The following is a 12,500-nucleotide window of genomic DNA, read 5'->3' on the forward strand; positions in this document are numbered from 1 at the left end:
TCAGGCAGGTAGAGTAAGTAGAGCCAGCGATCCAGAAGTAGGAGCACTCTGGCCATTCAAAAAATTGCTTAATCATACGCCGAGAACATCACTGACATGACCACGCACAACACCAAAGCCAGCCATCCGCCAAGGATTCATTGAGCTTCTGCAGGCGCTTGTGGAAAAAGCATGCTCCTAGTTCGTATCAAGGCGGTGATTGAGGCTGAAGGTGGCTACATTGAATAGATGCTAGCTCTACTAAATAATCAGGTTGCCTGAATTAATTTTTTTCAATAAAAGTTTTAAAATAAAGCACTGGTGTTGTTTTTTTTAGGGCAACAATTTTAATATTCTACCTTGTATTTTTCGTTGACTATAATTTTCATGCATATCAACCGTACCAAAATAAATGAATAGCTAAAAATTTTCATTATATATATATATATATGAGTATATCTGAATTCTAAGGCACACAGGGAGATGTGACACAAGGTCAGGAAGGTAGAGTAAGTGAAGCCAGCGATTCTAAAATAGGAGCACTCTTGCTATTCAAAAAATTGCCTGGCAGTCCCATCGGCATTTCTCCGGTAGGGACGTCTCAGGAATAAGCAATGAACTTACTCCCCCCACCTCCTAGGAAGCCAGGAAGCAGTGGCCTGGGAGGGTGGGCATCCTAGGACTACACAGGACTCTGCCCTAAACTTCAGCCAACAGGGAATAGGTCATTAAAAAAAAATTGCCTGTACTTTGTTGGCTTCAGAGTCCGAGTAAAAACGAGTTGTGGTGTGAAGACGAGTTCTTACAATGTATTGGCAGAAAATTAATGATTCAAAGACAAATGTACTTACTAGTGATGGGACGATTTCAATATTTTTTTTCCGATTCCATTCTAAATTGCTGATTCCAATACAATTACCAATTCTGTAGTAAATTACCAATTCCGATACAATTACCAATTCTGTTGTAAATTACCAATTCCGATACAATTACCAATTCTGTTGTAAATTACCAATTCCGATACAATTACCAATTCTGTTGTAAATTACCAATTCCGATACAATTACCAATTCTGTTGTAAATTACCAATTCCAATACAATTACCAATTCTGTTGTAAATTACCAATTCCAATACAATTACCAATTCTGTTGTAAATTACCAATTCCGATATAATTACCAATTCTGTTGTAAATTACCAATCCTGTTGTAAATTACCAATTCTGATACAATTACCAATTCTGTTGTAAATTACCAATTCCGATACAATTACCAATTCTGTTGTAAATTACCAATTCTGATACAATTACCAATTCTGTTGTAAAGTACTAATTCCAATACAATTACCGATTCTGTTCTAAATTACCAATTCCGTTACAATTACCGAGTCTGATTCTCTTAAATTTCTAAATATAGAGTTATTGGGGGGGAGTTATTGCAAGAACAATGAAATATGTAAATAATACCCATAAACATAGAAATACACTTCCGAAGAAGATCTGTAAATTTTAGTTTTATTATTAGTTCAAAATCAATAAATATTTATTATTTTATCATTTATATGAGAAAGGAAAAATTAAGTTTTAACAAAAAAAGCAAACAAATCAAAACAATGAAAAAAGAATCGTTTTTGGATCGGAAAATAGGCAAAAAATTTTTTTCTGATTCCGATACTCTCAAAAGTTTTTTTTTTTCGATTCATGATTCTGATTAATCGTCCGACTCTTGTACTTACTTCGTTGTTGGGCGTGTTTTTGATGAGGGTCAAGCGGTATCCTTTGCCAAGGTGTCTTTTGAGAAACAAAGAGGATCCCGAACAGAGTAGCTTCCCTTTATGAAGGATTACAATCCGGTCGCTTAAGATGTCAGCTTCATCCAAATGGTGCGTTGACAGGATTACCGTACATCCTATAATAATAATAATAATAATAATAATAATAATAATAATGATGTGTGTGTGTAGTTGCACCACAATAAATAAGTGAGACGGGCCAAGGAGGATGAACAGACTGAGAAGAGGAAGCACGAGCCAGACCTCTGCTGGTTGAATGCAAAGACGACTAGGACCTTGGGGAGGCTTATTGCCACCCAAATTCCAGTGAAAACCAATGGTCGCTGCCAATGAGAAATCAATGGTAAGCGGCTGTTGCAATAAGGCAAATTATTTTGCAACGGTTATCGAAAGAGGTGGAGAGTACTGGAAATCTGGGGAGACTTGTTGTCACTCAGACTCCAGAAAACACCACAGGTTTTTCTTAAAAAGAAATGTTTGATGATGGCCCGTGTGACTACTCATAGTGGCCCAATAATAATAACTTTCTTGTAAAAAGTAAAAGAGTTACCTAGGAAATAAAAAGTATTGAATACCAGAATTTATGCACCGGAAGTTATGTCAATTACTTAGAGTCCGTACGCTAATGCTTATTTTGATGATCTAAGTGTTAGAGAATGGATAGAGAGAGAGAGAGAGGGAGAGGGAGAGTGTGAACTATAGTGTACACACGTTGACCAGAAGTCCAGATCAGCTGATTGGATTGCGTGTGAGTCATGTGATCAGGTTAGCTGAATCGAGGAGATTTAGTTGGGACTTGGAAGAGAGCGGACGGCTTCGCCGTTGTCTCCTCCCCTTTACTGAGGGTGGGACGAATGCTGACGTGGTAGAAATAACACCTAGATGAAGAAACAACACAGGCCAAATTCACTTTCCAATCTTCTGCGATCGATCTGGAAGGTGAATAAAAAACTATAGAACCAATTTCTTGTCTTGGAGTGAAATAAATCTTCGTCCCCAAAAACAGGTACCAGTCTCCCTCCCAGACGAGATGTTCCAGATGGACCAACAAGCAGAAGGTATGTTGAAAATGCATGTCACACACACAACGACATTAACTCTGATAAGATAATTAAACACTCAATCCTTTATGATACAACAATGTAACAATCCTTTATAAATAGAAAATACAACATAAGTACACAAGAGAGGAGCACGTTTAATCTAGTTGCCCTTTCTCTGGACTGTGTAGGGAAAATTGTGGTTTATTATTAAAGCATCAATGCATAGCTGCTACCTTCAGGAGATATTAAGAGCAGCTCTTAACATTCTAATATACACGCCATTAATATTCTTCCCCAATCTTTTGGTGAAAAGTCCAGGTGTTACTTCCATATATAAAACTGATGTTCAAAGTCACATTTCATTGTGGTAGGAAGATTTGACTTCCAGATAACTTTCGTCTTGACCCATCCAACCTTTTGTGGAATTACTTTACTCGTCAACATTTTTTTTTAGACAAGTCCCTTTGTTAGTTCAGGATAATGTGTTCTGTGTTTTATAAGAGTTATCTTTCCCTCTTCCAGATAACTTTCGTCTTGATCCATCCAACCTTTTGTGGAATTACTTTACTCATCGACATTTTTTTTTAGACAAGTCCCTTTGTTGGTTCAGGATAATGTGTTCTGTGTTTTATAAGAGTTATCTTTCCCTCTTCCAGATAACTTTCGTCTTGATCCATCCAACCTTTTGTGGAATTACTTTACTCATCGACACTTTTTTTTAGACAAGTCCCTTTGTTGGTTCAGGATAATGTGTTCTGTGTTTTATAAGAGTTATCTTTCCCTCTTCCAGATAACTTTCGTCTTGACCTATCCAACCTTTTGTGGAATTACTTTACTCGTCGACATTTTTTTTTTTTTTTTTTTTAGACAAGTCCCTTTGTTGGTTCAGGATAATGTGTTCTGTGTTTTATAAGAGTTATCTTTCCCTCTTCCAGATAACTTTCGTCTTGATCCATCCAACCTTTTGTGGAATTACTTTACTCGTCAACATTTTTTTTTTTTTTTTTAGACAAGTCCCTTTGTTGGTTCAGGATAATGTGTTCTGTGTTTTATAAGAGTTATCTTTCCCTCTTCCAGATAACTTTCGTCTTGATCCATCCAACCTTTTGTGGAATTACTTTACTCGTCAACATTTTTTTTTTTTTTTTTTAGACAAGTCCCTTTGTTGGTTCAGGATAATGTGTTCTGTGTTTTATAAGAGTTATCTTTCCCTCTTCACGATAACTTTCGTCTTGACCCATCCAACCTTTTGTGGAATTACTTTACTCGTCAACATTTTTTTTTTTTTTTTTTAGACAAGTCCCTTTGTTGGTTCAGGATAATGTGTTCTGTGTTTTATAAGAGTTATCTTTCCCTCTTCCAGATTAATTTTGTCTTGACCCATCCAACCTTTTGTGGAATTACTTTACTCGTCAACATTTTTTTTTTTTTTTAGACAAGTCCCTTTGTTGGTTCAGGATAATGTGTTCTGTGTTTTATAAGAGTTATCTTTCCCTCTTCCAGATAACTTTCGTCTTGACCCATCCAACCTTTTGTGGAATTACTTTACTCGTCAACATTTTTTTTTTTTTTTTTTTTAGACAAGTCCCTTTGTTGGTTCAGGATAATGTGTTCTGTGTTTTATAAGAGTTATCTTTCCCTCTTCCAGATAACTTTCGTCTTGACCCATCCAACCTTTTGTGGAATTACTTTACTCGTCAACGTTTTTTTTTTTTTTTTTTAGACAAGTCCCTTTGTTGGTTCAGGATAATGTGTTCTGTGTTTTATAAGAGTTATCTTTCCCTCTTCCAGATAACTTTTGTCTTGATCCATCCAACCTTTTGTGGAATTACTTTACTCGTCGACATTTTTTTTTTTTTTTAGACAATTCTCTTTGTTGGTTCAGGATAATGTGTTCTGTGTTTTATAAGAGTTATCTTTCCCTCTTCCAAATAACTTTCGTCTTGACCCATCCAACCTTTTGTGGAATTACTTTACTCGTCAACATTTTTTTTTTTTTTTTTTAGACAAGTCCCTTTGTTGGTTCAGGATAATGTGTTCTGTGTTTTATAAGAGTTATCTTTCCCTCTTCCAAATAACTTTCGTCTTGACCCATCCAACCTTTTGTGGAATTACTTTACTCGTCAACATTTTTTTTTTTTTTTTTAGACAAGTCCCTTTGTTGGTTCAGGATAATGTGTTCTGTGTTTTATAAGAGTTATCTTTCCCTCTTCCAGATAACTTTCGTCTTGATCCATCCAACCTTTTGTGGAATTACTTTACTCGTCAACATTTTTTTTTTTTTTTTAGACAAGTCCCTTTGTTGGTTCAGGATAATGTGTTCTGTGTTTTATAAGAGTTATCTTTCCCTCTTCCAGATTAATTTTGTCTTGACCCATCCAACCTTTTGTGGAATTACTTTACTCGTCAACATTTTTTTTTTTTTTTTTTAGACAAGTCGCTTTGTTGGTTCAGGATAATGTGTTCTGTGTTTTATAAGAGTTATCTTTCCCTCTTCCAGATAACTTTCGTCTTGACCCATCCAACCTTTTGTGGAATTACTTTACTCGTCAACATTTTTTTTTTTTTTTTTTAGACAAGTCCCTTTGTTGGTTCAGGATAATGTGTTCTGTGTTTTATAAGAGTTATCTTTCCCTCTTCCAGATAACTTTTGTCTTGACCCATCCAACCTTTTGTGGAATTACTTTACTCGTCAACATTTTTTTTTTTTTTTTTTAGACAAGTCCCTTTGTTGGTTCAGGATAATGTGTTCTGTGTTTTATAAGAGTTATCTTTCCCTCTTCCAGATAACTTTCGTCTTGATCCATCCAACCTTTTGTGGAATTGCTTTACTCGTCAACATTTTTTTTTTTTTTTTTTTTTAGACAAGTCCCTTTGTTGGTTCAGGATAATGTGTTCTGTGTTTTATAAGAGTTATCTTTCCCTCTTCCAGATTAATTTTGTCTTGACCCATCCAACCTTTTGTGGAATTACTTTACTCGTCAACATTTTTTTTTTTTTTTTTTAGACAAGTCCCTTTGTTGGTTCAGGATAATGTGTTCTGTGTTTTATAAGAGTTATCTTTCCCTCTTCCAGATAACTTTCGTCTTGATCCATCCAACCTTTTGTGGAATTGCTTTACTCGTCAACATTTTTTTTTTTTTTTTTTAGACAAGTCCCTTTGTTGGTTCAGGATAATGTGTTCTGTGTTTTATAAGAGTTATCTTTCCCTCTTCCAGATTAATTTTGTCTTGACCCATCCAACCTTTTGTGGAATTACTTTACTCGTCGACATTTTTTTTTTTTTTTTTAGACAAGTCCCTTTGTTGGTTCAGGATAATGTGTTCTGTGTTTTATAAGAGTTATCTTTCCCTCTTCCAGATAACTTTCGTCTTGATCACTCCAACCTTTTGTGGAATTGCTTTACTCGTCGACATTTTTTTTTTTTTTTTTTTTAGACAAGTCCCTTTGTTGGTTCAGGATAATGTGTTCTGTGTTTTATAAGAGTTATCTTTCCCTCTTCCAGATTAATTTTGTCTTGACCCATCCAACCTTTTGTGGAATTACTTTACTCGTCGACATTTTTTTTTTTTTTTAGACAATTCTCTTTGTTGGTTCAGGATAATGTGTTCTGTGTTTTATAAGAGTTATCTTTCCCTCTTCCAAATAACTTTCGTCTTGACCCATCCAACCTTTTGTGGAATTACTTTACTCGTCAACATTTTTTTTTTTTTTTTTAGACAAGTCCCTTTGTTGGTTCAGGATAATGTGTTCTGTGTTTTATAAGAGTTATCTTTCCCTCTTCCAAATAACTTTCGTCTTGACCCATCCAACCTTTTGTGGAATTACTTTACTCGTCAACATTTTTTTTTTTTTTTTTAGACAAGTCCCTTTGTTGGTTCAGGATAATGTGTTCTGTGTTTTATAAGAGTTATCTTTCCCTCTTCCAGATAACTTTCGTCTTGATCCATCCAACCTTTTGTGGAATTACTTTACTCGTCAACATTTTTTTTTTTTTTTTTAGACAAGTCCCTTTGTTGGTTCAGGATAATGTGTTCTGTGTTTTATAAGAGTTATCTTTCCCTCTTCCAGATTAATTTTGTCTTGACCCATCCAACCTTTTGTGGAATTACTTTACTCGTCATTATTTTTTTTTTTTTTTTTTAGACAAGTCCCTTTGTTGGTTCAGGATAATGTGTTCTGTGTTTTATAAGAGTTATCTTTCCCTCTTCCAGATAACTTTCGTCTTGACCCATCCAACCTTTTGTGGAATTACTTTACTCGTCAACATTTTTTTTTTTTTTTTTTAGACAAGTCCCTTTGTTGGTTCAGGATAATGTGTTCTGTGTTTTATAAGAGTTATCTTTCCCTCTTCCAGATAACTTTCGTCTTGATCACTCCAACCTTTTGTGGAATTACTTTACTCGTCAACATTTTTTTTTTTTTTTTTTAGACAAGTCCCTTTGTTGGTTCAGGATAATGTGTTCTGTGTTTTATAAGAGTTATCTTTCCCTCTTCCAGATAACTTTCGTCTTGACCCATCCAACCTTTTGTGGAATTACTTTACTCGTCAACATTTTTTTTTTTTTTTTTTTTAGACAAGTCCCTTTGTTGGTTCAGGATAATGTGTTCTGTGTTTTATAAGAGTTATCTTTCCCTCTACCAGATAAATTTCGTCTTGACCCATCCAACCTTTTGTGGAATTACTTTACTCGTCAACATTTTTTTTTTTTTTTTTTAGACAAGTCCCTTTGTTGGTTCAGGATAATGTGTTCTGTGTTTTATAAGAGTTATTTTTCCCTCTTCCAGATAACTTTTGTCTTGATCCATCCAACCTTTTGTGGAATTACTTTACTCGTCGATATTTTTTTTTTTTTTTTAGACAATTCTCTTTGTTGGTTCAGGATGATGTGTTCTGTGTTTTATAAGAGTTATCTTTCCCTCTTCCAAATAACTTTCGTCTTGACCCATCCAACCTTTTGTGGAATTACTTTACTCGTCAACATTTTGTTTTGTTTTTTTTTTAGACAAGTCCCTTTGTTGGTTCAGGATAATGTGTTCTGTGATTTATAAGAGTTATCTTTCCCTCTTCCAGATAACTTTCGTCTTGACCCATCCAACCTTTTGTGGAATTACTTTACTCGTCAACATTTTTTTTTTTTTTTTTAGACAAGTCCCTTTGTTGGTTCAGGATAATGTGTTCTGTGTTTTATAAGAGTTATCTTTCCCTCTTCCAGATAACTTTTGTCTTGATCCATCCAACCTTTTGTGGAATTACTTTACTCGTCGACATTTTTTTTTTTTTTTAGACAATTCTCTTTGTTGGTTCAGGATAATGTGTTCTGTGTTTTATAAGAGTTATCTTTCCCTCTTCCAAATAACTTTCGTCTTGACCCATCCAACCTTTTGTGGAATTACTTTACTCGTCAACATTTTTTTTTTTTTTTTTTTTAGACAAGTCCCTTTGTTGGTTCAGGATAATGTGTTCTGTGTTTTATAAGAGTTATCTTTCCCTCTTCCAGATTAATTTTGTCTTGACCCATCCAACCTTTTGTGGAATTACTTTACTCGTCAACATTTTTTTTTTTTTTTTTTAGACAAGTCCCTTTGTTGGTTCAGGATAATGTGTTCTGTGTTTTATAAGAGTTATCTTTCCCTCTTCCAGATAACTTTCGTCTTGATCCATCCAACCTTTTGTGGAATTGCTTTACTCGTCAACATTTTTTTTTTTTTTTTTTAGACAAGTCCCTTTGTTGGTTCAGGATAATGTGTTCTGTGTTTTATAAGAGTTATCTTTCCCTCTTCCAGATTAATTTTGTCTTGACCCATCCAACCTTTTGTGGAATTACTTTACTCGTCGACATTTTTTTTTTTTTTTTTAGACAAGTCCCTTTGTTGGTTCAGGATAATGTGTTCTGTGTTTTATAAGAGTTATCTTTCCCTCTTCCAGATAACTTTCGTCTTGATCACTCCAACCTTTTGTGGAATTGCTTTACTCGTCGACATTTTTTTTTTTTTTTTTTTTAGACAAGTCCCTTTGTTGGTTCAGGATAATGTGTTCTGTGTTTTATAAGAGTTATCTTTCCCTCTTCCAGATTAATTTTGTCTTGACCCATCCAACCTTTTGTGGAATTACTTTACTCGTCGACATTTTTTTTTTTTTTTAGACAATTCTCTTTGTTGGTTCAGGATAATGTGTTCTGTGTTTTATAAGAGTTATCTTTCCCTCTTCCAAATAACTTTCGTCTTGACCCATCCAACCTTTTGTGGAATTACTTTACTCGTCAACATTTTTTTTTTTTTTTTTAGACAAGTCCCTTTGTTGGTTCAGGATAATGTGTTCTGTGTTTTATAAGAGTTATCTTTCCCTCTTCCAAATAACTTTCGTCTTGACCCATCCAACCTTTTGTGGAATTACTTTACTCGTCAACATTTTTTTTTTTTTTTTTAGACAAGTCCCTTTGTTGGTTCAGGATAATGTGTTCTGTGTTTTATAAGAGTTATCTTTCCCTCTTCCAGATAACTTTCGTCTTGATCCATCCAACCTTTTGTGGAATTACTTTACTCGTCAACATTTTTTTTTTTTTTTTTAGACAAGTCCCTTTGTTGGTTCAGGATAATGTGTTCTGTGTTTTATAAGAGTTATCTTTCCCTCTTCCAGATTAATTTTGTCTTGACCCATCCAACCTTTTGTGGAATTACTTTACTCGTCATTATTTTTTTTTTTTTTTTTTAGACAAGTCCCTTTGTTGGTTCAGGATAATGTGTTCTGTGTTTTATAAGAGTTATCTTTCCCTCTTCCAGATAACTTTCGTCTTGACCCATCCAACCTTTTGTGGAATTACTTTACTCGTCAACATTTTTTTTTTTTTTTTTTAGACAAGTCCCTTTGTTGGTTCAGGATAATGTGTTCTGTGTTTTATAAGAGTTATCTTTCCCTCTTCCAGATAACTTTCGTCTTGATCACTCCAACCTTTTGTGGAATTACTTTACTCGTCAACATTTTTTTTTTTTTTTTTTAGACAAGTCCCTTTGTTGGTTCAGGATAATGTGTTCTGTGTTTTATAAGAGTTATCTTTCCCTCTTCCAGATAACTTTCGTCTTGACCCATCCAACCTTTTGTGGAATTACTTTACTCGTCAACATTTTTTTTTTTTTTTTTTTTAGACAAGTCCCTTTGTTGGTTCAGGATAATGTGTTCTGTGTTTTATAAGAGTTATCTTTCCCTCTACCAGATAAATTTCGTCTTGACCCATCCAACCTTTTGTGGAATTACTTTACTCGTCAACATTTTTTTTTTTTTTTTTTAGACAAGTCCCTTTGTTGGTTCAGGATAATGTGTTCTGTGTTTTATAAGAGTTATTTTTCCCTCTTCCAGATAACTTTTGTCTTGATCCATCCAACCTTTTGTGGAATTACTTTACTCGTCGATATTTTTTTTTTTTTTTTAGACAATTCTCTTTGTTGGTTCAGGATGATGTGTTCTGTGTTTTATAAGAGTTATCTTTCCCTCTTCCAAATAACTTTCGTCTTGACCCATCCAACCTTTTGTGGAATTACTTTACTCGTCAACATTTTGTTTTGTTTTTTTTTTAGACAAGTCCCTTTGTTGGTTCAGGATAATGTGTTCTGTGATTTATAAGAGTTATCTTTCCCTCTTCCAGATAACTTTCGTCTTGACCCATCCAACCTTTTGTGGAATTACTTTACTCGTCAACATTTTTTTTTTTTTTTTTAGACAAGTCCCTTTGTTGGTTCAGGATAATGTGTTCTGTGTTTTATAAGAGTTATCTTTCCCTCTTCCAGATAACTTTTGTCTTGATCCATCCAACCTTTTGTGGAATTACTTTACTCGTCGACATTTTTTTTTTTTTTTAGACAATTCTCTTTGTTGGTTCAGGATAATGTGTTCTGTGTTTTATAAGAGTTATCTTTCCCTCTTCCAAATAACTTTCGTCTTGACCCATCCAACCTTTTGTGGAATTACTTTACTCGTCAACATTTTTTTTTTTTTTTTTTTTAGACAAGTCCCTTTGTTGGTTCAGGATAATGTGTTCTGTGTTTTATAAGAGTTATCTTTCCCTCTTCCAGATAACTTTCGTCTTGACCCATCCAACCTTTTGTGGAATTACTTTACTCGTCAACATTTTTTTTTTTTTTTTTAGACAAGTCCCTTTGTTGGTTCAGGATAATGTGTTCTGTGTTTTATAAGAGTTATCTTTCCCTCTTCCAGATAACTTTCGTCTTGATCCATCCAACCTTTTGTGGAATTGCTTTACTCGTCAACATTTTTTTTTTTTTTTTTTTTAGACAAGTCCCTTTGTTGGTTCAGGATAATGTGTTCTGTGTTTTATAAGAGTTATCTTTCGCTCTTCCAGATTAATTTTGTCTTGACCCATCCAACCTTTTGTGGAATTACTTTTCTCGTCAACATTTTTTTTTTTTTTTTTAGACAAGTCCCTTTGTTGGTTCAGGATAATGTGTTCTGTGTTTTATAAGAGTTATCTTTCCCTCTTCCAGATTAATTTTGTCTTGACCCATCCAACCTTTTGTGGAATTACTTTACTCGTCGACATTTTTTTTTTTTTTTTTAGACAAGTCCCTTTGTTGGTTCAGGATAATGTGTTCTGTGTTTTATAAGAGTTATCTTTCCCTCTTCCAGATAACTTTCGTCTTGATCACTCCAACCTTTTGTGGAATTACTTTACTCGTCAACATTTTTTTTTTTTTTTTTTAGACAAGTCCCTTTGTTGGTTCAGGATAATGTGTTCTGTGTTTTATAAGAGTTATCTTTCCCTCTTCCAGATAACTTTCGTCTTGACCCATCCAACCTTTTGTGGAATTACTTTACTCGTCAACATTTTTTTTTTTTTTTTTTTTAGACAAGTCCCTTTGTTGGTTCAGGATAATGTGTTCTGTGTTTTATAAGAGTTATCTTTCCCTCTACCAGATAACTTTCGTCTTGACCCATCCAACCTTTTGTGGAATTACTTTACTCGTCAACATTTTTTTTTTTTTTTTTTAGACAAGTCCCTTTGTTGGTTCAGGATAATGTGTTCTGTGTTTTATAAGAGTTATCTTTCCCTCTTCCAGATAACTTTTGTCTTGATCCATCCAACCTTTTGTGGAATTACTTTACTCGTCAACATTTTTTTTTTTTTTTTTTTTAGACAAGTCCCTTTGTTGGTTCAGGATAATGTGTTCTGTGTTTTATAAGAGTTATCTTTCCCTCTACCAGATAACTTTCGTCTTGACCCATCCAACCTTTTGTGGAATTACTTTACTCGTCAACATTTTTTTTTTTTTTTTTTAGACAAGTCCCTTTGTTGGTTCAGGATAATGTGTTCTGTGTTTTATAAGAGTTATCATTCCCTCTACCAGATAACTTTCGTCTTGACCCATCCAACCTTTTGTGGAATTACTTTACTCGTCAACATTTTTTTTTTTTTTTTTTAGACAAGTCCCTTTGTTGGTTCAGGATAATGTGTTCTGTGTTTTATAAGAGTTATCTTTCCCTCTTCCAGATTAATTTTGTCTTGACCCATCCAACCTTTTGTGGAATTACTTTACTCGTCGATATTTTTTTTTTTTTTTTGACAATTCTCTTTGTTGGTTCAGGATGATGTGTTCTGTGTTTTATAAGAGTTATCTTTCCCTCTTCCAAATAACTTTCGTCTTGACCCATCCAACCTTTTGTGGAATTACTTTA

The 12,500-nt window shown here is 34.1% G+C and overlaps 1 protein-coding gene across 4 annotated transcripts in view; it reads right to left on the reverse strand.

The window, feature by feature from the left end:
* The window catches only part of LOC145268835 (uncharacterized), a 1,065,816-nt gene that overhangs the window by 86,455 nt on the left and 966,861 nt on the right, over positions 1 to 12,500 (reverse strand). For all 4 annotated transcript variants that reach the window (XM_080124499.1, XM_080124501.1, XM_080124498.1 and 1 more), the window contains one exon: positions 1,713 to 1,885. In XM_080124499.1, the coding sequence (XP_079980625.1) occupies positions 1,713 to 1,885 (173 nt within the window). The remainder of the gene's footprint in view (positions 1 to 1,712; positions 1,886 to 12,500) is intronic.

This window comes from Euprymna scolopes, chromosome 44, assembly GCF_053919585.1.
Source record: "Euprymna scolopes isolate OS-2025 chromosome 44, ASM5391958v1, whole genome shotgun sequence".
NCBI lineage: Eukaryota > Metazoa > Mollusca > Cephalopoda > Sepiida > Sepiolidae > Euprymna > Euprymna scolopes.